General features: G+C 35.2%; 2 protein-coding genes across 3 annotated transcripts; one reads left to right on the plus strand and one right to left on the minus strand.

The window, feature by feature from the left end:
* The first annotated feature begins 216 nt into the window (after positions 1 to 216).
* LOC132271081 (GCN5-related N-acetyltransferase 8-like) lies at positions 217 to 1,280 on the plus strand. Its single transcript, XM_059772344.1, has one exon. The coding sequence runs from the start codon at positions 347 to 349 to the stop codon at positions 1,049 to 1,051; it is 705 nt and encodes a 234-aa protein (XP_059628327.1). The 5' UTR covers positions 217 to 346; the 3' UTR covers positions 1,052 to 1,280.
* A 978-nt stretch (positions 1,281 to 2,258) lies between these two features.
* LOC132271080 (uncharacterized) lies at positions 2,259 to 26,952 on the minus strand. 2 transcript variants are annotated; one of them, XM_059772343.1, is made up of 14 exons: positions 26,816 to 26,952; positions 25,474 to 26,599; positions 24,655 to 25,393; positions 22,043 to 22,538; positions 19,308 to 19,459; positions 15,810 to 19,226; positions 15,492 to 15,704; positions 10,909 to 11,112; positions 10,111 to 10,314; positions 9,312 to 9,470; positions 7,360 to 7,710; positions 4,632 to 5,073; positions 3,541 to 3,631; positions 2,259 to 2,645 (listed from the first exon to the last, which is right to left on the minus strand). In XM_059772343.1, exons 2-14 carry the CDS (start codon positions 26,595 to 26,597, stop codon positions 2,438 to 2,440), a joined length of 7,800 nt encoding a protein of 2,599 aa, XP_059628326.1. In that variant the 5' UTR covers positions 26,598 to 26,599; positions 26,816 to 26,952; the 3' UTR covers positions 2,259 to 2,437. The 2 variants fall into 2 exon arrangements, 1 of the variants encoding a protein (XP_059628326.1); XR_009469647.1 differs by lacking the exons at positions 2,259 to 2,645; positions 3,541 to 3,631; positions 4,632 to 5,073; positions 7,360 to 7,710 and having other exon boundaries at positions 9,334 to 9,470; positions 10,111 to 10,259.
* Between the last annotated feature and the right edge of the window lie 925 nt (positions 26,953 to 27,877).

Below are 27,877 nucleotides of genomic sequence, written 5' to 3' on the forward strand. Positions count from 1 at the left end.
CTTCAATTTCAAAGGGAGAGAGACCTAGAGGGAAATAATGAAATATCAAGGATATAGAATAAAATTTTGGGGTAAATCACCTTTATGTTTTGGTGGAAATTTGAATTTCATTTTGTATAAATTCTTGTACAGATATATTCGTATGTATATAAATAAATTTTTTTTTTTTTACTGAAAGGCCATATCACCAATTTATCCCTCCAAGGACAGCCTCCGGTGAGAGGTGACTTGGAGGGGATTTTTTCCCCTTAAATATGGCTAGTACGTTACACACGCACATACACACCCATACTCAAAGCGTTCTCTCTCTCTCTCTCTTTCTAGTCTCTGCAACCGACACAAAGAAATGGCCGCCGCAGCGCCACCACCACCGCCATCCGCAGCCCCCTTTCCCAACACCACATTGCCAGAAAACCAGCCGGTCGGCAACCCAATCTTCGCCCGAATCCGGCTGGCCACCAAGTCCGACGTCCCACACATCCATAAGCTCATCCACCAGATGGCCGTCTTCGAGCGTCTTACCCACCTCTTCTCGGGCACCGAAGCCTCCCTCTCCGCCACCCTTTTCGACAACAACGCCGCCCCTCCCTTCCACTCCTTCACCATCTTCCTCCTCGAAGTCTCACCCACCCCCTTCCCTCCCACCCCCACCAATCCATTCTTCACCCCCATCCATAAAACCCTAAATTTCGACCTCCCAATTCATGACCCAGAATCTGATTCCTTCAAATCAAACCCTAATGATGAGATTGTTGTGGCTGGGTTTGTTTTGTTTTTCCCCAATTACTCAACATTCTTGGCCAAACCGGGATTGTATGTGGAAGATTTGTTCGTGAGGGAGTGTTATAGGAGGAAAGGGTTTGGGAAAATGCTGTTGTCGGCGGTGGCGACTCAGGCGGCGAAGATGGGGTACGGGAGGGTGGAGTGGGTGGTGCTCGATTGGAATGTGAATGCAATCAAGTTCTACGAAGAAATGGGGGCTCAGATCCACCAGGAGTGGAGGATTTGTAGGTTGACTGGTGAGGCTCTGCAGGCTTATGCTAATCATTAATTGACAAATTAGGGTTTTGGGTTGGCCTCTCTTTGAGAAATTAGGGTTTTGTTTGTAGTTGATTTTGGGTGCTGCAGATGCGAGGGATTAGGGTTAGGGTTTTGTGGGAAATGCGAGGACTGTGCTCATTTCTAGTTTTTTTTCACATGTACCCTGCCTGCATTTTACTAAAATCAACAAGTCCTATCCAAGAAATAAAAAAATAGTATGTTTATGTTTTAAATATTTATCTCTCGCTTGTTTATCTGTAGTGTTAGGATTAGATTATTATAATTTTTTATAACTAACTTTAAGAAATTTACTCATGCATTCATTTATTCATATTTGTGTGACATGAACGAATTTAAATTAAAAAGGATAATAGTCTTTGGTAGGATTAGTAGAGTCAAGAGACATTGATAATAAAATAGTTATTATCAATTTATTTTGCTTTCAAACGAGATATGCCAATATAATAATTAATCCTAAATCAATTTATTTTGGTTAGAAAAACTATTATCGCATCATTTGATTAATCAGTGAAATTATAAGAAAAATGATATAAGAAAAATGATAATCACCGGGATTGAGTAGCTTGTCTGAGAATGATTAATTTAATAAATGTCATGCATCTTAAATAATTTATGAATTTTATTTTTGATGTCACTTAACTCGCTGGTTAAATTGTGATATAGAAAAAAAAAAAAAAAAAAAAAAAAAAAAAAAAAAAAAAAAAAAAAAACCTTTGTTAGAAGATTTTGTCCCATCATTTGAAGCGTGAGCATATTCATTTTGTTGAATAAAATTGAGATTTTGTTTTTGGTTATAAAAACAAATAGAATTACAAAAGTATTTTAAAGATGTAAATTAAGTAGATACATTAGAATAAATACATTTTCTTCTAGTGAAAATGGAGCTAGAATCATCTCGATTGTTCTAATTGTTTAGGTAAAAAAGTGTGATTTGAGGCAATAGAGTGCATGAACATTCATGAATCATGACATTCAAAAAGTTTTTGCCTTAAAAAAGAGAGATTTTCACGTCTTGTTTTTTCTTCTAATACATTCTTATATGGGTACTGTTTTTATATTTTCTGAATTCTGATAATTATAAATTTTCTGGATTCTAGTAGTATTTAGAAACTATCAACTGCTAAAATTGGAAAACAAACCAGTTGGAGTATGAAAATAGAGTTTTGGAATTGAAATTGGTGAAATTGAAAAAAAAAAATTTAATTCAATTTTGTGAGTTGTTTAACTTGAATTTTGTGAGTTGTTTAACTTGTTTTTCTCCAATTTTACTAATTCCATGCAGCAGGAAAAATAAAATGAAAAAAATAAAAAACTGGACTTTCACCACTTTTGAGTGATTTGGAAAAATAGATGGAATTACCATTTACCCAATACATCATTCGGTTTCAAGAATACATCTTTCCCATTTAAATACACCACAATCCTCCAAATCTTGATACGAAAGAACCTGCAAATCTGATGAATTCTTCTTGAGCACATTTGCAATTATCACTAAAAGAGTTTGGCAAGCATGAACTTCATCCATCTTCTCTGAATCACTAAGATCAACTGAATCATCATCCTTCCAGGGTTGGTAGAATGACCTGCCATATAAAAATATACATAGCAACAGCAATTAGTTCCACAAGAATGGCGTTTCTTTCTTGATCAAGCTACACCATGCAGTTCAATGTTCTTACAGAAAAATTCCAACAGTAATAAGTCATCGCGATTTAGTAAGGAAAATGCTTTTCAAATCGACGAACTAAGCCGAATAACCCAGACAAAAGAAAAGGGACCAATAGATTTAGATGAGTTGACATCATGTGAGACCTGAAGTACTCTTCTAGTTGTAGTCTTGATTTATTTATTTATTTATTATTATTATTATTATTTTTAAAGGACAGAATTAACTCCGAGGAGTCTGCATGAAATTTTACCATCAAGCCTTTGGCTTGAATGGTATCTTTTCAGCCACTCCAAAGGGGAGATTGCGGGTTCAAGCCTCTCTAGAGGCAATAAGCATGCGATTAGTTTACTTAGAATCTCTACCTGGAAAAATAAAAAAAAATAATGTTAATAAGAATATTTTTTAACAACTTTTCCTTGAATAAATAAAACACAAATTTTAGAAAACGATTTTTAGAGTTTTCTATCGTTTAAGCTCATCCAAAACACCCTTCTAAATGACTATTAAAAACATCTCCCAGGACCAAAAGATAATTCTAGCCATTTTGTTTCTCTTGATCAATCCACACTCCCAGCAATAACATAAGTTAGATATGACCACTGCTAGATGATTACCATTAGGTCAATATGAGTAGAAGTGGAAGTTAAGCTCGGTGTAGGAGTAGTAGTGTACCACACTACTAGTCCCGGTAAACTTGTAGGGTCTATTCTAAAATAAGAAATCTCTTGATTACATATTTTGTTTGTTAGAACAGAAAACAGAAATGACATGTAAAATAAATAAATGCTGGAAGAGAATGAATATATTACCATCTCCAAGAAGGATTAGCTTCAGCTGGGCAACGTATCCTTGTCAACAGTGATGCCACAGGATGCTCATGGCCAATCAGGAATTCCGTTCCTAACCAACATGAAGATATATTACCAAAGTTAAAACCCAATAAAAGAAATCACAATTGGAACCGAGATGCCAGAGATTGACAGGAATTTGAAAATTATAAAGCATTCTAAGAGGAAGACAAACGCACAATGTTTGACCATTCATTATCAAACATTGATTCTATAGTCTATTCACGCTTGAGAAAAGAAAGTGGAAAGGCTTAAAATATAAGGAAAGCTTCATAGTGATACCAAAAAAATATTTGTTTTCCTTCCTCAATAACTTTCTCTTCGACCACCCAAAATGATACTAATCATACTACACACCCATAGCCCGTCAACTCCAACTCCAATTCCAATGGATTTAACATTGAAAGGTTCTACAAGAGCATGGGGCTACTATGCTGCTGAATGAGATGTATTTCATAATGCTAACTCATTGACTCAATAAGAGTGGTTCAAACAAGAGGATGCTGAGGGTGAAGTCATTATAATATTCTATCAAACAACATAACCATTGAACATTAAATATAACTCTTTGGGAAATACAACATATAATGAAAAAGATAGCAAGGTAGTCTGTATAACCCTCCTGAAGTAATCAACCAATATTGGTAACAAAAGGTTATCTAGAGGAGGTTAGTGTAGGTTTGCTCATTGGTTGTGGACCTCGCAGTCGGTAACAAGGTTCTGGCAGTACTTGTGGTTGCAACTGGTGTGCTGTCAACAAAGAAGTACGAGGAGAGAGACCAAACAGGTAAAAGCCCAGCTGGTACAAGCCCTCCTTCCCAAAGGGGAGCTCGGGTGTTCGAGCCTCAATGGAGGCATGGGTGTGTGTGTTTGCTTAACCATCCAAACAAAAAAAGTACAAGGAGAGTCGAGAGTTGGGAGGTATACAATATAAGTCATTCAAAACTCAGTCCTCCAAATAAAAATTAGCTCCCTATTTAGGAGTGGCACCATTAGGAGGAACATTTATGGGATGCCGCAATAAATGGAGAAGTAAATGAAACAGAGAGAACCTGCTACATAGGAAGCATCAGAAAAAAGCAGGAGACAAAGTGCAGAGACAACAGATGGAAGCAAGCTGCAGTTAATGCCAAGAAGCTGCTGCAGGTAGAAGATTGTAGTAGCTAATGTCTCTTCACAGCCAAAATCAGTTTTGTTGTTTTCTGCACATCCTTTCTCAATGCTTTCAAGAAAAGATTGCAGTGCTTTCAGGTTTGATCTTTCAGAAAATTGAATGGAGTCCAAATTACTTGAATTGCATGAAAGCCTTCCATGGATTACTGAAGCAGTCAACCAGCGTAAAAGTTTTGATATTAAAGAATCTTCATGTTGCTCATCCTCTGAAAAAATAGTGAAATTCTGAAAAAATTCTTTCGACTGCATCGCACTTTTAGAATCTGACCATAAAGCAGTTGAAATTGCCCAAATAGCAAACTTAGAAAGCTTTCGTGGATCCTGTAAACATATCATCATTTCATTATAAAAAAATAAAAGAAAAAGGAAGACGACGACATTTTGGTACATTCATAAAAGCGAGACAAGAATGAAAAAGGAGTGTGATTCACTAAAACAACGTATTTTATAACAAGTATGTCAACGACATAATCTTATTAAAGCTCCGCTACGTTACAGATGTGACAACAAAATTATATATCATACACACAAGCCATGTTAAGGTATCCAAACAAAAATACTCTGGAACATAATACATTCTCCGTTGCCATTTGACTTAATCTGCTAAAAATATGGAATAGAATGTGATAATCATGTGCAAACGAGCTAAAAACCTACCCTTTTCTTTTATGAGCTAGAAAACCTTAGTTTTTTCTTTCTTCTTTCTAAGATTTTAAGGAATTTGACTTAACTCCAAGCGGCTGAAGACCAGGAACAGTAAGTAATTCAGTTACAGAACAACTCAGATAAAGAAATTATTGTGTAGGTCTTCAAAAGCAATTAGTTCAAGCTTACAGAATCAGCTATAGTTTTACAAACAGCTATGACATGAAAAATGTGTGGCACATTAGATAATAATTGGCCAAGGTTAATTAGTATTTTGCAAATAGAGAAACCTCCACATGACAATCAAATTCCAAGCTATTATCAAATATAACATCTATTTATTATTATCTATTTATTTTGTCAATAAACTAGAATTCCAAAAATACTTCTCAAGGGACTTTCAGGATCCATCTATAATATTCACTTATTAGTATGATATAATTCAACAAATAATTTGTTATGAAATCACTACTAGCAGGTTTCGCTATTTTAGCCAGTTGTAGAATTAGATAGTGCATCTTTTTATCCCAGAGCGGTAATATCGTCTTCTATAAACTTCCAAACCTCTTGTGACTGATTAATTCTCATGAAAATCAAAGATGGTTGGGTTCAATCCTAGCTCGTGCTTAAGAGAGAGAGAGGGAGTATATAACTACCCCCCACTCACCTGTCATAGACACGGCAGATGGATCCACCATGGCTATTATTCATACAGGGTCTGTTTCTCATTCCCACTTATCTGCTCCTGATGTCTATCTTGTTCCAAACCTCTCTCTTATGTTGTGGATGTTGGTGGAAGCAGGGTGGAGTGTCATAACTATTTGGAATGCCAACATAAGGGATTGTAAGGACGTAAAGAATGTGCCAACACTATAGTTTTGCTATTCTCTTTTCCAGGTTCTAGAGCTTATTATTATAATGTGCCAACACTATTGTTTTTCTATTCTCTCTTCCAGGTTCTGCTGCAATTACTAATTAGAAAAGCAATTTTTTTTTTTTTTTTTATTATGCGGTCATGTTTATAGGACATGACTTTTGGAGGTCTACTTCACAATACCTGAAGAGCATCACTGACAAAACTAATACCGATCAAAATGCCACTCGTTAAAAGGTGGGAGAAGAACTAATCCAGAGACAAAATAGAAAAACTCAAATGAGATGGCATGACCATGTGAATTAAAACCGATGACGGGGAGTCTGGGTATGAGAGGAAAAAAAAAAAAAAAAAAGAAGCTCTAGATGAAGGCAATGCAGGGATAAGGCAAGTCCCAAAATACAGGTTTAACCAGTGAGAGAAGTCAAGTTGGCCTATGATTTAACAGGCAGTTAAGAGAACTAATCCAGAGACAAAATAGAAAAACCCAAATGAGATGGCATGACCATGTGAATTAAAACCGATGACTGGGAGTCTGGGTATGAGAGGAAAAAAAAAAAAAGAAGCTCTAGATGAAGGCAATGCAGGGATAAGGCAAGTCCCAAAATACAGGTTTAACCAGTGAGAGAAGTCAAGTTGGCCTATGATTTAACAGGCAGTTAAGAGAACAACAATAATGGTGAAATAATCGGACAGGACTTTTCAGAACTCAGGTTACAGGCAAAAATCCAAAACATTTAAATAACAATTTAAATATATTTTTTATTGATACAAGAACTAACCTCTTTTTATATTACTATTAACAACTGAACATTTATACAAGGATGCCAAAGACATAAAGGAAAAGAAAAAAGTATTCTATTTGCATCATTGAACACAGTTTCCTCCTAAGTGCCAGTTACATAGCAACCCCATATATACAAGCATATAACCAAATGCAGAATAATAATAATAATAATAAAAGTAAAAAAAAAAAAAATCCAGTTCACATTAGATATAAAACACGCACACTGCACAACACATCCGGCAAGTGCACACATAAACAAGCAAGGCACCAATGCACACACAGGAAAAGGAGAGAGAGATACCATGTGAAAAATAGCAACTGGAGGATTGCTCATAAGAACAGCTCTGAGTCCCAATTCTGCTCCGGGATTATATATGGCCTCACCATATACATCGACAGCTTTGTATATATGAAATAAACCGTCAACTGATAGGGTAAAATGTGGCTGGATTATTTTCCTATTTTGTGACATCTTCAATGTTGAAGTCAGTATTTCTAGAATTGAACTAGCCAAAGAAACACTTTCCTTCATCACTTCCATGCCACCAACCAATAGTTTGTATATGTGAGATGAAAGGTCTGAGAGATGCTCAAGGGCATAGTTTTGCAACCACTCTGCAGTGCTTCTGGATGAAATAACATCACTGACTACCTAATTAAAAAAAAATATATGAACAGAGTCAATGGAAAGGCATCTGTTTGCATACACAAATTGAAATCTGTAAGGGGACAGAAAAATAATAATAATAAATAAATAAATAAATAAAAGAGGTCAGCTACTACAACTGGATCAGAGTGCAAACGATCTTTCTATAGAATCAAATAAATGTATTATAAAATATGTATTATATATATAATGCCAACAGTTATGTGGCTACATTAGTATAATCTCCGGCATTAGCTGCATTATCATGGAACTAGTACAATTATCTTGTGCAACTAAAGCATCACGCAATCACAGGAGTAATGGTGGTGGCAGTGATGAAGATGATGCTGATGATGCGGATGAAGAAGATAAAAACGCTACAATTCAATTGCTAGATAGTAGTGAAACTTGCAAAGCAATGAAAATTACCCGAATGTCATTGACTACCTATATTGACCATCAAAATTAATGTTGTTTCAACAGGCTGACCTGCACAGCCACTAGTTTTAACATCATTGGCCATGGATCTTTTCTAACTACCTCAACACGACATCATTATCATTTTCTTTGTCCTTCCAACATCCCTAACTTAATTGACAGTGCTCCTCAAGCACACGCTGATGTAACTAACCATAGACGTTTCATTAACCTGTTGACTATTGACACTAACTCCAACTCTTTCAAGAGCTTTCAAGAGGAGATATCATAAGTAAAAAGACTCTTGAACTAAACTACTGTTTTGTTCTATAATTAGTTTGGCACTTGAGAACTCTATTAGGAATAATGACAACTTAACTTTTTAATTGAATATAGAATCTTTTTTTTTTTTTTTTTTGGAAAAAAAAATACCAAAAGTCCTACTTTTGATTCCAATGATATGTAAGTCCTATCAAGGCTTTGATAAATATTTCCATGTTAGTTCTGAATCTCACAAACATCCACATTTAACCTTTATTTAACCTTTATAATTTGTAATTAGACATTTTCAATTTCTAAAAAGTTGAGCTTTTTTTTTTCCCTAAAAAATACTAATGTCATTTTTAATTTGAAAAACATTTAAATAATTTTCTTATATATTTTTCAAAAACTACTAATTATTTAACCGTTAAAATTATAAAATACCCAAAAAAACCATAGAATAAAAATTAAACATGTTTGAATAGTTAAGCAAAATAAATTATTTTTAGAAAAAACCAATTATTGGACAAAAATTATAACTGCACAATTTTAGTTCTAATCTAATAAGGATATAAATAGAATATTGAGAGGTTTGGAATTTATGCGAAACAAAGTTTCAAAAGTAAACTTGATGGCCTTAACAGATCTTTATAGGGCTTATTGATGTTTAGAAGACACAAATACGAGTTATTGGTATTTTTTCCTTTCTTTAGCATTCACCCAACTGCATTACTAGAAGATGATCCACTGTGCAAATGCTCAACAATGCATATTTCTGTTGATGCCAAAAATGAAGCACTCCACCCCCCAACCCAAAATAAAAATAAAAAATTGGGGAGGGCAAGATACACAAACAGCAAAGGAAAAGAGATCAGAAAAAAATTTACAGCACTAAGTTAACGAAAAACGAAGCAGGAATTAGTTATCACCTCTAGTACCAAACTTAATAGAGTTACTGAAGAACCACTCTGATCTTCGCATTGCTTCCCACAAAAGAATGAGATAACAGCCGATAACCATGAAATTAAACCACAATGTTCAACGAGGTAACAGGCCAGCTTATGTAGTTTCACAGACTTCTTCACTATCTGTAACACAAACCAAGTAAATTGTTGGAAAAATAACCAAAAAGAAATATGCAAAATGCACACAAGCATGTGCACTCAGTACAATACATAAGGGGGTGTGTAGAAAGACAAATCTCTCCAGAAACTTTGTTCCTCGGAGGCGTCTTAGAGGATCTAAGAACAGACAAAATGTAGAGTAAATAATATACGGATAGCAAGACCAACTGATTTTTTTGTTCGAATTTTCTTTTTCCGAGCATAGCAAAATATAAATAAATAAAAAAAAGGAAGAAAAAAAAAAAGTTACAATGAATCAACCAAGCAGGCATCCAAAACCATGAGCAGTTTAGGCATGTAAATTCGACATTCATAGGAGCAAAGTATTTGCATAGGTGCCGCCGCAACCACATGTAGGAACAATCTTAAAGTGTAAAGGTTTCCAATAGCATAATCCATTTAAGCACTTTGCAATCTTAGAAATTTTTAACATCTTTCATGCTTTCTATAAAGAGTTAAATTGAAGCTTTTTATGAATTTCAAACATTTATTATGGCCCACACTGAAGTTTGAAGGATACAATCTTGGAGCCAACATTTTTTTTTTCGGAATTAACATTCAATTACAGCCAAAATAAGAATGAAACATCATTGCGTAGAATTACCTGAAGGATCAGTTGCTTTGATTCGAGATCCGAAAGAGAAGAAGCATAAAAACTCAGCAGGGTCTTGAGAATGGAATTCTTAATGTATATTTGAGCATCCTCCTCTAAATTCAGCCCAGCATATAACAGACGCAGTATCCACAACCTGTCTGTTTTGAAATTAACAGAATTACTCTTGAAAAGATTGTGAAATAAAGGAACACACTGCAAACAAAATCATGAAATACATAAGAATGGGATTAAAACTCGTATAAGCAGCAGAGAGAAAACTAATGATAACCAGTTGACTGAGTGACATTTTAAAAACATGTAAATACTACTTCGCAAAGCACATAGCAGATGTTGAAAGAGAGGGAGAGAGAGAATATACGAAAACTTATATGTTATTGACTGAGTAATACAATAATACAATGGTGTTTATATAGGAGAAGCTACGGGAGTAGGTAAGTGGAGAACAAGTAAACCCTATACATGGTAATTCTATATATGGTACTGAGGGGTAGGTGACAACTGACAACTCATACAATACTAACCGTACACGTGTGACAACTCATACAATACTAACTGTACAACGTGACAACTCATACAATACTGTACAACAGCAGATAAATAAAACAAACATGCACATATCTAAAGCTAAATGATAGATTAAATGACAATATAGAGGGCCAATTGGCCCTATTTTCACAGCTCAATGGGTCCATTCACATCCTTCCCTCTCACATACATTTGGGCTGTGGAAATAGCAACATGCATAAATATAACATAAATGGATTATTTTGGTCATAATAGATATACCTTCATATTCACCCCAGGAGAGCTCACCAAAAGCTTACTTATGGTTGAATAATGATCGTGTGAAGGATCCAGCAATAGCAAAGAAGCCTCTGCAACAAAGATGGCAGTGATTGAAGGAATTCTCTGCCAGGGTTCTTCAATACTGTTTTGCAAATATGTTAACAGAAGCCGAAGTCGCTTTATATCCTTCCTCCTTTGACACTTCTGTAACCAATAGTTTGAAACTTCGATTAAAAGAGAACTTTAGACAGAAATTGAATGCAGAAGCAAAGTTACGAACCACAAGAGATAAACGATAATATTTTACCCAGAACTAAATATGCAAGCTAATAAAACACAGCAACCTTTAAGGTAGGTTATCCTGATACACAACAGTTTACAGAATATGCCCCTTAGCATGGAGAAGGAACAAATAATGAATATGTTTCCTGATTGGATTCCACTTTCAGAGACAAGTGACGACAAAATACCACAATTTGCAAACTGTTGAAAACCCACAATTTGAAGCATCTGATTAAAGTTGATTTACAGCAGTACAACACTATATAAAAATACATTGGCCAGAAACGTAGTCCTTTAAAAATCATTTTTACTATACAATGTCCAGCATAGGTAATACATTCTTGTTTAATTATTTTTCTGATTTCCCTTTTTTCTCTTTTAAAGAGAGGGGATTGAGAAGGAGAATGAGGCAAAGATTCCCAAATATTAACAAAAATTATGCAAATCTAGACTCTAGAATAGGTTTACTGCCATCTCTACATAGTGATTGCCTATCAAGAAAATGCTGCATAAACAGAAAAGAAGAGCTGTATGGTGTTAAATGGGTTTTAAGTTATTAAGAGGGTACATATCCCAAGAACAGAATGTGTCATGCCTTAGTTGTTTGATCTTCAGTGTTGAAGGTTTTAAGTTATTAAGAAGGTACAGTGTTAAATGTTTTAAGTTATTAAGAGGGTACATATCCCAAGAACCGAGTGTGTCATGCCTTAGTTTTTCGATCCTCTTATATTAGGATGTTCCCACTACACATTTACAATTCTACAATTCTTGGTTAAAATCTAGTACGACCCATAGGTGTTTGGTGACAAACAACAATCATCCAGTATTTGTCTATTTGATCCTCAAAACTTACCTAAAATAGATTTGAGCTCTTAGGAAATTCAGTTTTTTACCTGACAAGAGTATTGCTCAGTGAAATAAAGCAACATTTAGTTGAACCATCATTTAGTTACTGTTTCATACATAAATTTTAATTCACCACTACTAATTTAAATGGAAGATGTTTTCCTCATGCAATGTTACAAAAGTTTTATTCACACTATAATCCACAATATAAGTTGTATGTATTTTTTTGGCGCTTTGACGCTTACAAAGAGAGAGAAAGAAAAGAAAAGGAATGATTATTATTTTTATTTTTTATAAGTAAAAGAAAAAGACAGATTTTGGCTTTATAGAACAATATATGGCCTGATCTCAGAGTCTTCATTCTCCTTGTGACCCTTTATATATTTTATTTCAAGTGCATAGTTGTCAAAGACACGTCCAGACCCCAAAAGAGCCCTAGGCTTGTTGAGACTCAGCAATACACTTTCTCCTATGAGAGGTGTAACCCCTTTAGTCCCCTTCAATTAGGCCCACATAAAGCCCTCAATGGAGCTGGCTAACATTTTAGTAGGCTCCAGGTTAAAGAAAAGTATACCTTTATTTTTTACATAATTCAAAACATATATTATTTTCTTTTTCTTTTTTAATGTTCACTGATTGACATGCACTACCATATTATTGCTTACATAACAGATCATATTATTAAATAATATCATATTTGGAGCTTGGGATTCATGAGCTTATGGTTGACTACTTGAATTACAAAAATCTAGTTCTTGATTTGAAATTTTATGACAGTATAATATATATTTAAAATCTATATGATTGTAGTCTTTAATGATTGCACATTAGCATTTTATTTAGTTTACCAAACCGCATATGAAAATTTAAACAATATATTTATATTGAATAACTTAACCTCTAATCAATATGTTAAAAACTTGTTTAGTTAAGATTTTTCACTAGTTTGTGTTGCATATTTTGAATCATTTCAACTGTAAGTCTGTAAGCATATTTGATATATTCTATCACATGCCTTACTTTACTCATGACCGTGCCTTAAATTGCACCTTGTCCTTAAACTCGAGTAGACATGCCATCTTAGAGAACCTTGAGCTTTTTAATAACTAGAGTTAACTGTTTCCACACTGTTACATTCAAGCCTAAAGCTACCTGAACCAGCTTAATGTAGCATAGTAATTAGAATTTAAGATTTTTCACTAGTTTGTGTTGCATATTTTGAATCATTTCAACTGTAAGTCTGTAAGCATATTTGATATATTCTATCACATGCCTTACTTTACTCATGACCGTGCCTTAAATTGCACCTTGCCCTTAAACTCGAGTAGACATGCCATCTTAGAGAACCTTGAGCTTTTTAGTAACTATAGTTAACTGTTTCCACACTGTTACACTCAAGCCTAAAGCTACCTGAACCAGCTTAATGTAGCATAGTAATTAGAATTTAAAGGACTGGGTACAAAGCATTTTTTTTTTAAAAGTGATTGGGCACGGGAGCTTGATCAGGCATAAGCTACGTTACCTAGACTGGGGTACGTGTGTTGGGTGCAGGTATGCATCCAAGCGTCAGACATCAAATCCTCAAAGAGAAGGACACGGGGACAATGCTAAATATTCATATTATCTAATATTTTTATTTAACTTTAAAGAGAAAAATAATTTCTTTATGTTACAGTGTTTAATATAGGCATTTCACTCATTTTGAAGCGATATAATAAAATTGAATCATTCGATATGCTTTTTAGGTGCATGTCCTACCAAAAGTATCGGACTTATATCCCATACCCACCCATGGCCCAGTATAGTGGGTCCGACACGAGAACTTCAACTACTTTTGAAGAGTCCAGATTAACATAGGACACAAGGATAACAAGAAGTGGATTTGCCTAGGGTTGGTTCACTTTTCTGCCTTTTCCTCCCACAATTTAAGGATTGGCTCAAGCGTTTGCCTTTTTTATTTTAAATTTATTAGTTTATCTTCAGCTACAGTATTTATATCATATGATATGGGGATGTCAACATCCATTTAGGTCCACTTAAGTAATCAACTGAAAATTAGATTACGACTGTACATATATTTTAATAATTTTTAGAATTCCCTCATCAATATCTTGCCTTGTCTCTCTGAAGAGCAAGTTGATGACCTTGACGAACCTTATGGTGGATGACTTTCTTCTCCCTTCTCTTCTTCTCTCAATACCTGCACCTCTTCCTTTCTCTTTCTTCACTATCTCTTATCCTTATCCTCTTTATGTCTGTTCTTCTCCTACACCTTCTCTTTCTCCGTTTAGACTGCTTGGGAGTTTAGATAGCATGTTGCACTTTCTTTGGCTAACAAAATGTGCACTGCAATTAGGTAAGATCCTTTATACAGCACATTTTATCACCTTCACCTCTATCTAGCTATCCCCATACCTTCATCCGGGACAAGCCTTCATTTCTTTGAGTTTAAGATTTTCCATTGGTTATTTAGACACACTTTTTATGGCATGTAATGGATATTGAAGTTTGTTCTTTAATGAAGTTTCTAATATTTTAAGTTTGCTTTTTAAATAATTTCTACATTAATAGACTCAAGGTGCAACTTCATTATTTCTTTGAATTGATTAATGGCTTTAACATGTTTAATTGATTGGGACTTTAGGGGTGGCAATTCGTATTCCTTTCGTGTCAAAATAAAGGTATTTTGTTATATTGGTAAACCCGAACACGACCCGTTTATTGAACGAGTCAGATAATCTTGACATGAACATGATATGTTTATTAAATACATAACACGACACGATATGTTTAACTTGTTTAATAAATCGGTCGTATAACATGTAACACAACACAACGCGTTTAACAATCTTCTTATTCTTCTTTTTTTCAAATATAAGATGTAAATAAAAACAAAAAATAAAATATTGAATTAAAAATTATAGAACAAATTTTCATGTTATTATATATATTTTTTGATAAGTAATAGTTTCATCATAGTACCATACTAACTCGTTTGTGTTACTATTATAAAGGTTTAAAAAATCTCGGGTGATCCAGGTGACCTGACATGATTGCAACAAGATTAATGAAATGGGCCATATTGGGTTAAATAGATCGAGCACCCAAACCCAAACATGATCCGAATAAATAAATGAGTTAATTGTGTAACACGAGTAAGGTCAACCCAAACCCTTTTTCCACACTAATTTTGTGTTGAAAGTTTTGAGTCGTGTTGGTGTGTTGTCCCAATTTTTGTCATCCCTAGTACTTCTGGACTCTTCCCATAAAGTTCCCCACCTATTTTACACACACTTTGGTAAATTGAGGTTACATCATTCCACATTCTTATATGAGTTACAGAAAACAATAGAAAAGAATAAACATATATATATATATCTATATATATATAATAGAAACATAAAATATACACAACTTGTCCCACAATTAGCAGTTGTGATAGAAGACAGCATTACCTCGGTCGCAATTTTAAATCTTCCAAGAGCCTCATAACCTAATTTCCTCATCCCATCGTCAGGTGAAGATATGCTAACAAATGCAACTGCAAGCAAGCCCAAACTAGCAAACTCCACGGGTTCAATGTAACCCATGGATAAACTATGGATTGACAATTGCAAGATGAAAACAGGATCATATTTTTGCACCTTCTCAGAATTTGCAAAATGCTTCTGCATATCAAGGAAATTATTGAGAATTATGCCTAAGCCACAAAAGGCCCAAAAAACTGCAGCTTATCGAAAGAGGGACTACCCCAGCAGTAGTTAGAAATATACCTCGAGCATGTTCTCAGAATTATCGTGCTGAAGCTTGTTAGAGCATGACGCTCCATCAGAAAAAGTTCTATCATATGGAAAATATAGCACAGTTGCCGCACACAATTTGGGGTCAATAGGAAGGTTTTCTCTAAATTGACTTCTTCTGAAATCCTCAACTGCTTTATTGTCAGTGATATTATCAGCTGAGGCCTGCTCCTGTTCCTTCCTGATTCTTAAAGCAGCACTTCCCCAGAGATAGTCAAATTCAGCAATACTTCCAGAGTTTGATTCATTAGTGGATTCAATCTCATGCATGAGAGTTAATATCTCCAAATCAATTTCATTGAGTGTTGCACCATAAGAAGATAAAAGCAAAAAAAGGAGTTCTTTGGAATTTATGCCGTTGTCTTTTTCAGAACCAAAGTCCCACTGATTAGCCCTGAAGCGGAAGAGTATTCTAAGTAACTTAATAACTTCCATCTGTTTCATGTACCCAGATGTTTGAGGGTTGATCTTGCCATCAAGTACATTATGGTCAGTAAAAGGAATGACGAGTGATCTCAGAATGCTGGACATAGGCCTAAAAATCACACCAGCCTGAGAACAACCAGATGACTTGAAGGCAGATTGTATAGAAGATGCAAACTGAGAGTGCTCAACCAGCAACTGCAGAAGTATAATGCATGAGAATTTCCCTTCAGATAGCAAAGCAAGCATACTTTGAAGAACTTTCAGTGTTGCAGGATCCTCAAACCTGTGTAGAAAAGATGATTTTGCAAGTTGTTCAAGGAATGGAAGAGATAGTAATTGGGTAAGACCACTGTGCATCTCCATAGTTAATTCAGAAACATTCCTCAAAATGAAGAGTTCCAAAATTCTGAACAAGAAATAATTTGTGCCCTTCACTTCTTCAGAATTATCAGAAATTAAAGGGAATTTCTTGACTATCAGTTGCCAAGTATGCACCAAAGTGTTTATAAATCGAATTCTTGACAAGTTCTCCTTACTAGATCCCTCTTCAGAAGCTATCTCCTTCATGTAACCATCTCCATTCCTTAGCAGAGACTGAATCTGATCACACTTAGGAAATAATAGCATCCTACAAAAGGTCACCTTTGCAACAACTCTATTCATTATGTTTAAGGACTCATTAAGTGAGGAAGCATCAATTGCATTGGCATCACAATCCAGCAGATTATCGGGTGCCTCATCACATGGACAAACAGAATCGAACAGCTTCAATCGCTTTTTCAATTTAGAATCCCGCTTTAAGGCAAGGCAATACTTCAACATATGTATTGCTTTTCCAAGAAGACTTTCATTGACAAGATTGAGAATATCCTCTGAAGATGATGGCAATGATTCACCATATTCTACCTGAAACATGTCTTGAGAGACATAAGTCTTCCAGTTAACAAAACCATCCAAGATGATCCTCATATAAAATGAAGGAATACTTCTAAAATGCTTGTGAAAGTGTTCTCCAAATTTCAAGAAACTTGAATTTAAATATGACAAAGCAACAGGCAGAAGTAGCATCAAATCCTCGTCAGAAAGAGTATAGTTACTGGTATTTTCCATCACATTATCCTTACAAAGCATATCTTTCTTCACAATATCAGAAAATAATTGCCCAAACACTGACAGATGCAGGGGACTCACTTCAGTAAGAAGAAACAATAATTTAGCTTTGGTCATGCTTATCCTGTGGATGCAATGAGAAAGCACTATTAAAGGAGTCCTTGATATCACTCTTGACATGGCCATACCAAAAGGAATACACTGATTCTGCATAAATTTATGTATGCGTACAACATTAACAGCTTGCAGCAAACATAAATCCGCAACATTTAGCTCAGAACGTGTGGCAATCTCAACTACTCGAAAATAAATTCTCTCAAGCAAATCAACATCAGAATTGTTTTCTTCTATTCCCCAAAATCTTTTTGTACATGGCTGCTGCAAATAATCTGATAACATTTGAAAAGCACCACCAGCAATACATAATCCCACAGAGAGAGCAGAATTTTTGAAAGATTCCGAAATTGTCAACTCATTCAGTTCAATTCTACAAAATATCCAATGCACTAATTCAAGCAGCTCAAAGGGGGATATGAAACGGATCAAAGTATATAAAGCATATAATGTTGGTACAAGAGACACCAGATCTTTAGTCTTTATGCAAAGATCAAACTTCTCCCTGAATGTCACAATCAGCTTCTGAACCAGAGCTTTGAAAGCCTTTACAATCTGTTTGTTTGCACAGTCATCAACTATAAAGATAGCCCCTTGGCCACTGAAAAAAGATAACAAGTGGTTGGAAGTTGTTGTCAACAAATTCAGAACATGATAATTCATTGTATGAACTTCCTGTCTGGACAAATGAAGAAAATTCCCCAAACTGTTCTCAAAGATTCCATCTGTCAATTTCTCACTACAGACCAGAGGGCTTTCAAGTGATGTTGTCACTGCAGGATGTGAGAAAATAGTTTCAACCACTTCGTGGATGTGGTGCAATGACAAAGCAGCCTCAATAATTGTTGAATGACCAGAAGCAGGTTTTACAACAAAAAGTTGGGCCAACATGCGCTCTATGAGGATGAAGCATGTTCCATAAAGCTGTTCCATTTCACCAAATGGTTTAATATTACAAGGTGACTGTATCTGATAGACCCAGAATAACACGAGGCGGAAAGACAAAACTAAGTGATCAGATGTCAACTCATTTAATTTAGCCAAAAGCAAGTCTTGTAGCTTTGACACCAACAAACAGGGACTACCAATGCTTACAATTGCCGGAAATAACACATAGAACGGCACCTGCTTCAGAAAAAGACTAAAAGCAGCCGAAGCAGACTCTGCTGCGTCAATTTCAATGTTACAAATTAGTCCTTCATGAGACGAAGACTGGAAAGGCTGTTTTGGGGAATCATATTTGCCTTCATCATGGATCATAGCAACAACCATTTCCAGACAATTAAAGAACATTTCAGGCCATAACTTGGCAACATCACCAAGAAGACTTTGTTCAAGAGAAAATATGGATGACAAGAATGATAGAGGAACTCCAACCAAGTGTTGTGAAACTGATATAACTGATGGGAAATTCTGTAATATCTCAGAAGGCGTGGTACACATCAATGAAAAGGAAAATGCTTTAGTTATTCCAGCCAATTCACCACCATGCCTACTCTTTACAAATTTTTTGACTTCGCCAAGTGTGTTAACAAAAGAATTGTCAGTATGCACTGCTTCTCTAACAACAGAAGCAGTGCTACAACTTTGACGATCTTTAATGTGCTTTGAAAAAAGTAACAAGTTCTTCAATGGCCTCCACTCACATAAATCCTCAGAAACATCAACTAAAGATAAACGGTCTTCAAGTCTCTCAGATAATAACAGGTCAATCAAGGAAGCAAGCAATCCAGCTTCTACCTATCAGAATTAAGTTCTTTTATTATTTATGCATAACCTATGAACATCTTGCAATAAAGAGCTAATTTAAAATTTGTTTACCTGAGTTTGCAAGAGATATCTTATTGTGTTGCATACGTATAATGATATCATTGATTTCTCAGGTAATGTGAAGATCCCAGATTCAGAACTGAGCAACCTTAGACACTTCTCTAGGACACAAATGACGAGAGGGCTGAAATCAGGAGATACAACTGCCAGATAATGATATAAGTATCAGTACCAATAACCATATCACTTAACCAAAAATAGAGTCAGCATTACGTCAAATAACCAAAGTCTTCCTGGAAAAAGGAACCAAAATTTTCTTCCCCTGGAATTTTAAACTAAGATGTTAAGAGTTGTCAATATAGAGTGAGGAAATCAGAATAAAACAACACAGCTTTTGCAGTGAAAATAGAACAATAAGAAAGAGAAGAAATCTAATATTAACAACACAGAATTCGTAAGCGAAAATAGAACAATAACTTATTTATTACTGAATAGATATAACTTCTTGACCATATTAACAAAATTAAGTCAAGTCAACCCGTGAATTTGTTATCATGCATGCAAATGAATATCTATCATTTCACGATATATGTATAAGAAATTGATCAAGAGGTCATTAATATAGTGATCGCTACTCAAATAGAAAAATGTAACAAAGTCCCCTCAGTTAAAGATTAAAAGACTCAATTTTCAGGTTCTTTATGATTTTAATCATTTTTATAAATCTTAAGAGTGATCAAGCCAGAAGTTCTGCTGATTTTAGTTTGATAAAATTCATATAAGTTTTATCAAACTCCCAATAGAACCTAGCGAGTGATAAAAATACTAAGTTATAATTTTCTAGAAAACAGAAATATTATTATCACTTCAACAGAAATGTTTCAAAATTTTAACACCAAATACCGCAAAAAAATATATAATACAAATGTTCCAAAGAGCAGATACTCAGATAATTTTGTACACCCAAATAATATTAACGTTGTAAAAAGTAGAAGGGGAGAAAAAAAAAAAAAAAGGGAGTAATTACCCATTTCCTACTATCTGATGTTGAGTGGTGGTTATTTCACGCCCTTAGAATGCCTTTGCTTGATAAAGAAGATTTTGTGGATGGTGCTTGCTGCCAATAAATGTGTAGACTAGAGGGTAAGTAGTGCAAAGCCGGGGGTTGAAAGAAGGCCTATGACAAAGTGCCTTTGCTTGATTAAGGTTTCTTGCTTTATATGTCAGGAAGGATGTGATTTAGGAAAAAGTGGGTAGATGGATCGAGGCATGTATTTCTGCGTTAGATTTATGGGTACACATTAATTAGTGTCCGATTTGAACCAATTCAAATCACACGGTTTGGATCAGTTTCGTGAACTAATGGTTCCAGAGTAATACTCAGATCAATTCAGTTCACAGTTTAGATGTCACAAAATCCAAACCAAAAAACTTTTACATCAATATATATATATATTTGCTTTCATTTTATTAGTTGATAAATTTTGTTAACCATATTCTTACATCACACTAAATTAAGGTTATATATGACTTTTTTCTATAATCTTCCATATTAATAAAATAGTATTGTAGTTCTTGTTAGCATTTACATTATGGCATGGAGCAGTAACACTCGGAGGAGCTCTAGGATTACACCCGTCTTTGGCACCTACTGTGCCTTTATTGCATTTAGTGTAGTGGGATATTTTTTGGTTTGTAGTCCAGATAAGAACTTAAAACATTAATTGATAAAAAATTAATCTGCTAAATGTCTCTTTTTCAATATACAATCAAACTATTAGAGCTAAAAATTTACTTTAGGAGGCGACATGCGATGCACCGAAAGGATCATATTGCACGGTTATAAAGTATAAACCTACTACCACTAGCTTATGCAAGAAATGACAATAAATTTCGTTGTTTTTTAACTTAATATTAGATGTGGATCATATGTTTAGATTTTAAATGATTATAAAACTGAAATGGACCTGAACTTTTAATATAATGGAGGTTCAAAGACAATGATCATGCTAAAGATTAAGAAAAATTTATCATGAACATGGTCAATGTAAAACAATAAAAGTAACAAATAATTTCATCTCAAAGATCAATTAAATAACAATTTTCTTATAATTTGATCACTAAAATGGTTCAATATTCACGCCCGACTCTACACTTTTGCAATCCACTTGAAAAGGAATAATTATCTTGTAGAGTCTAAGTTTTTTTTAAAAAAAATAAAATAGTGGAGTGAGTGTTCTTTCGAAGGATAATTATGTCATTTCTAAATAAAAACAAAAGAAAAACAATTGAAATGAAAGAGTACCAAAGTGTAATGTAAATATCACCTTCCTAATAAGCACTAAATTGTAATTTTTCCAAAGACCGGAAGAAATTTTGAGGGTGCAACTTTATAACTTTTGAGAAACTTATATATCAAAGTAGAATGAAAAGAAAATTGAGGGGACAATATTATGGTTCTGTCATAGACTGAGAGAGAGAGAGACGACGGTTATGGGGGCCTGGGGGCAAGCATATATAGAGGAGCTTTACCAAAAATTTATAGGGAGAATTCTTAAAATTTTAGCAAATTCTATTTATCTGATATAAAAAAATAAAAAGATTTCAGTGGGTGCAAATGCACCCCACTCAGCCTATGTTCATCCCCTAACCTGAGACACTAAGCGTTACCAAAAAAAGGTATCCTAACTAACAAAAGGCTATTATTACAAAGAACTGAATTTAATTAAAGAAGGAAATGAATACCTGTTGTTAGAACTATGTAATGGAACTGAAATATCAATTACCTTTTACGCCTTTTAATTTGTTGGAATGACTCCTCAAAAGATCCCAATATTTGAATAAGTTGTTTCCCACTGTGGAAACAGAATCACATAAAAATGAAACAACGGGTGGAGACAGATTCTGATACACTTCAACGCCTTGGTCTGCAACAAAAATGTTGCCAGTGGAATAGCCAGGCAGAAATAAGAACCATGCACCAATTTCCCATGGGTTCTTGTCAAATGCACCAGTACTTGACATGGCTGCCCGTGCCAAAACATGGGCTTGATCCTTTATGTCTCTAATAGGTGAATACATGAGCAAATTAATAAATGGATGCAGATGCTTGTACATTAGTGGTGGGATTCTGGTCGGAAACCGGCAGTTAGGAAACCACCCAATGTGTTCTGTGAGGAAAGACAACAGAGATTGCTGCAGAATAGTCGGTGATGATAAAGGATTGCTGGGGAGAACTTTAAAGAAATCGAAGGATCCCTCTAACACATCAGGCATAGTCCGCTGCACAACAAGACAACAATAACCATTATGAGAAAAGAAAAAGGAGAGTTTAAAATGACCATGTAACATTTTAATGTCATCAAAGTCCGTAGGAATCATTAGTATATTTTATGAATGCGAAAAATATTTGGGAAAAGAGAGAGGAAGAGAGGATAATTGGAGGTGCTCACTTGGCACTGCAGTAAAAAATCAATGGCTACTAGCAATGTATAAGACTTGAGAGGCAAATTTGTGAAATCATATGTACTGCAAGATAGTAAAGCCCATACATCAAAGGCAGTGAATAACGGAACTGACCTGTAAACAGCTAAGTGAAGAACTGAATCTCATATTTACATAAAATTGGTTTCAGACTACCTTTTCTGAGATACCATGAAAGGAAAGAACATGTGGGAGCTTCTAATTGACCAAATGAGTGAGAAACTAACAGTAAGGACAGAGTTTGGACTGTATGCCATTTCCATCTGGCATCCAGCCAAGTATATGACATGGCAACCTAGGGAACACAGAATAATCACAATGCCAAAAGAAATTATCCTACCTGAAATTAAAACCAAGATATATGAGATAACCAACAAAATTGAATAATCAAGTAACAAGGGCATGGACAAAGGTGTAATGTCTAGAGCATCCTCATGTACACCTCTCAACGAAAAGGAAGGAGTTCCTCTCGGGGTTGTGAGAGTTTTATTTTCTTCTTGTTGGTTAAGTTTTGCAAGAAATTCTAAATGACAAACTAAGTGAGAAAATAACATTGACGAAATTTGGAATGTATGTCATTTCCATCTGGCATCCAAGCAAGTATATGGCAAGGCAATCCCTGGAACATAGTTTAACCGAAAAGAAATTATCCTGCCTGAAAATAAACCAACACATGGGTTTTATTATTTTTTTTTTTTTGGTAGGTAATAACATTGAATTTTCAAGCAACTGGGACATGGGTTTACATTTACTCGTTGTTGGTTAGGATTTTCTGTCCTCAGTGTTTGAGGGGTCTGCATATAGATTTTTCTGTGGGTTTGTATGTCCTTTTTTCGGAGTGTTTTTAGAGCTTCATTGAATATCCACAAACTAAAATATGAGGACACACACTATTATTGAGTTAAGACCCATACACGATCAAATAACTTCGAGGTGAGCTTTCCTGTGTCACTATTGCTAAGGTAATAAATTAAATGCCCTAGAAATCAGAAAGGACATATGATCCTTTTATTCCCATCTAAAACTCTAACGGATCTCAATTATTCCAAAGAAAATGGTGGAAGCAAAACATTATCCAAGGCAACGCTAGATAAACTCAACTTACTCACCGAAATCGACATGACTACACAGATCTTAAACATGTTCAATGCATAGAAATGACATTTGCTTATCTCCATTTAAAATTGAACAATTGTATGTTTTCCACAACAACGCCTAAATATCCTCAAGACAGGAGATAATTTTTACAGCTGACATTTAAAATGCAAAAGACCCAGAGTGCCAACTGATTTAAAATGCAAAAGACCCAGAGTGCCAACTTGAACAAAAGAGTCTATTAATATGGAGACCTAATTTTTTTTTAGAAGCCACACAATATTCTCTTAAAAGAATAAATATGCTGAAACATGAAACTTGGATACCTATCTGAACAGAAATGCATCCTACAAGAAAATGACATTAGTTTTTTTTTAAAATAATAATAATAACTGACCATGTTTCAAGGTCCATATGATAAAAAAATAAAAATAAAAAATTAAATTGGCTATTACATTAATTAAGTAATATAACATCAGCTTTATATGATTATTTAAGCTTAGAGTCGAAATGTTGAAACTAAGACATGGTTAAAGAAAGTACAACAAATGTTAGCCAACTTAGCTGATTATCACCTGGAAGATATAAAAACATGAGTTTTTCCTTCTATTTTCTCTCCTGTCCTGAAATTATGCATTATTGCATTTGTCTTTTTTAGATGTAAATTAACATGTTCACGAAACCTTGATAACTATAGTAGCCACACCATCCAGATTTTGACAATTAGCTGAATCTAAAAACATCCACAAGCAAATTTTCTTCGACAATTGACTTTGAATATTCTATAATATCTAACAAGATTTAGAAAATTGGAACTTACATGATAGAATTTAAGAGTGTCAAGTAACTTAGAGTGAAAGAATGTTTCTAAATCCTTTAATGCCAAACCAGGAATAGAGCACCAGTGCGAACCCCAAATTTTTATAATTGCCTTCACACAATCATCCGCATCATCCAATTCAACCACATTATGAGTACCAAGAACTTCACCACTGTACCCCTGCTTTGCATTGTCTGGATTTGAACTAATCCCGCTTACAAGAATATCCAAGCCCTCATTCATAGAATCAGTTTTTAATTTCTTCATATTAATCAAATCATGCTCAAGTGGAATTTCTGCATCTGCTTTTCTCTTTAAACCTGACTCAAGACTCTTGTAGTGACTATTGAGCGCAGAAAGCAATGAAAATAGAACTTGAGGATCAGGAAGCGAAGTTCGGACTTCAGTCTGAATATTGTGCTTTAGAGACACCAACATCTGCGTTGTTTGACTGTTGGAACAAGATCTACTGTTTATAGCAAAAATGAAAGAGTCCAGTAACTTCAGAACCTCAAAAACAAACCTTAGAGTTCCATGTTTTACAAGAGAATCAGAGTGAAGCAACCCTTTATTGATTACCAATCGGGTGAATGGACGAGGACCTAAGCATTTTATAACACTCTGCACATCTGGGCTGTTAAAGGAGGCCTTGTCATGAAGCTGAGAATCAAGGAAACCAAAAGAAAGGCCAGTGCCCACTGAGGAAACCAAGTTGGCAGCCAGCGAAATGGCAGCAAACCTGCAAGCACTTCAGTCATAACACATAAAAGAAAATTATTAAAAAAGAAAACGCAGACACAGAAATAAAAAGAAACCAACCAGGCTGGCGATGCATGATCTTCAACATTGTAAGGAAACTCATCCATATATGCTGAACCAAGTGATGGCCTCCCTTTAACAATGGCCAAAAGCAGGTCATTGTGGTAGTCAATATCTGTTGCTTTTAGCTTCTTCATGACACCCAAGAGCCGCTTTGGATTCCCTCTCAATGGATTAGGTTGTCTCTTCAAATCTGGCATCAACCCATTTGATGGGTCGGTACAAACCATAACTAGAACATTGTGTGCAATCTCTGCTGCAAGCCCACCATTTTCCCTCCCAGAAATGTTAACCAACTGATCAAGAGTAACACGCCCAAAGAGTACACTCCGAAGACCTGGGTGTACCAATGACTCTGGCGTGAGAATCCTATCACGCAAGGTGGACAGAACATAAACAACCGTGTCATCATCGTCATTCCCAAGCCCACAAAGAACACCAGAATACATTTCCTTCTGCTGCAGAACCCATCTAAGCAATCCTGGCTTCCCGATTTCCAAAAATGACATTGCAAACTCAACAAATGATATTCTTGTAGAATGCTTCCTCTTCATCTCAATTTGCTTTTGTCTATACTCCGCAAGCTTAGGAAGGAGTTTGAAATCAAATTTATTAGCAACTTCTGAAGCCAAACCCGAACCACGTCTAATTATAGAAGCTAACAACAAGAGTGCAGCATTCTGGCGCTTCGCTTCTTTACTTTTCAATTCCTTATCAACATCAATCAACTTTTCTTCAATGATCACACGAGCAAATTTGTCAAGTGCCCTGCTAATAGCGCCCCCATCCAAATTGTCTGGTTTGTATTTCCCATCGGGATGACTGAAAATAGCTGAAATTAAAGAAAATATATACGACAACCCGGGTTTCCCCTGTCGAATCTTCCAAGCTTGTAGAAGCTCCGAAAAATTCAATGAAGTATGTACATATTCCCGGAGTAATTCAACTCCAGTACCACCTCTAAGCAACTTGATAAACTCCTTTGAAGCATGTGAACATAACTTAAGTTCAAATGAAGTAATATTACGCAATAGTTCTTTCAATTTAGCTTCGTGGGACACTTTATCTACAAACATAGGAAGAATCTCCTCTCTCTCATACCCGGCATCATCACCATCTTCCATGGCTGCCATTAATCAGAGAAGAAAACACACAGTGCATCACTCCCAAACACAAATTAAAACATCTCAAATTTATATGCACATAATTAAAACATCAAATTTAAATGTATATGTGTGTGAATATAGATCGGGTTTATCGATTACGAAAAAGAAAGAAAACGAAGAACTATCCAAGTTTCAAAACGTGAATTAGTTTTATGTTTGAGAGAGAGATTACTAACCGACCGAGAAGCCCGAGACAGTAGTGATAGATACTGTGGGCACGAAAAATTCGGTGATTGATAAACCCTAAACCCACACAGCACAGCGATGACGACGACGACGACGTTTGAGGAGGTTTTCGGTCGAGAGAGGAAGAGCCTGGTGGGCTTTACTCGAATTGCCAAGATAGGTTGACAACAATGACGGAGGCGGGAAAAAAATGGGTGGGCCGATATTACCTTTTGATTGGGCCAGACTCAAACTTGATTGTGCTAATTCCAGAACCAGTGTTGATTCTATTTGATGGACTTTGTGTATTGGGTTTAGGTCTGGAATAAGAGGGGTTGGGTACAATTGGGTCTAGTTCTGGAATAAGAGGGCTTGGCTACAATATAAGGCAAGGTGGGTCTTGATGCTGGGCCAACCCAAACAGGTCATCTCTGGATCAAATTGCTCACCCTCCAAGCAAGGATGAGCTCTGAGCCTCTTGACACTAAAATTGTTCTCTAACTCTCTCCATAATGAGTAGGGAAAAACTATATATATATATAAATTGTCCTCTAGGCTTTCTCCATAGATGACCCAAGACTTCCCCAAAATGACGCCGTATGCAATTTGACAAACATATCTAAAATTATTAGACCATTTACTTTAGCAAATCCAATGGCTTGAGATGAAATATGGTGAGCTATTGTACTAATAAAAAAATGAAAAAAAAAAATGGGTTGGGACGGACTTAAATCATATGGCTGGGCTAAATGTTTGAAATATAGATTTTGAATATATGGGCATTTATCAACGGGTCAGTATATTCATATTTGTCTATGTAAAATATATCATGTTTGGCTGATGTAATTCACATACAGAAGCATTTTATTGATTAAAAAAAAAAAAGCATTTTATTGTTCTAGAAGTTTATTCAAATTTAATTTGTTTAATTTTAACTGCCACTCCTCATTACTTGTGCTCTTTTCTCATATACATGTACAGTATGTGTTCAAATTGAGCATCTTTTGCATGATATTAGTGATTACAAGCTCTGTACATATGTCTATAACATTTCATTTGAATGAGCACTATTA

Source organism: Cornus florida, unplaced genomic scaffold, assembly GCF_030987335.1.
Source record: "Cornus florida cultivar Cherokee Brave unplaced genomic scaffold, ASM3098733v1 CherokeeBrave_3.0.0_Hap2_Chr08, whole genome shotgun sequence".
NCBI classification, from domain to species: Eukaryota; Viridiplantae; Streptophyta; class Magnoliopsida; order Cornales; family Cornaceae; genus Cornus; species Cornus florida.

Bases quoted from the DNA above. Each gene is read 5' to 3' on its own strand.
- LOC132271080 (XM_059772343.1), bottom strand. From the start codon at position 26,597: ATGGAAGATGGTGATGATGCCGGGTATGAGAGAGAGGAGATTCTTCCT. The intron at 9,471-10,110 runs GTAATTCTACGC...TTTGTGTTACAG, and splicing joins CAAAGCAACTGATCCTTCAG to ATAGTGAAGAAGTCTGTGAA. The intron at 5,074-7,359 runs GTATCTCTCTCT...ATATGTTTACAG, and splicing joins CAGTTGCTATTTTTCACATG to GATCCACGAAAGCTTTCTAA.
- LOC132271081 (XM_059772344.1), top strand. From the start codon at position 347: ATGGCCGCCGCAGCGCCACCACCACCGCCATCCGCAGCCCCCTTTCCC.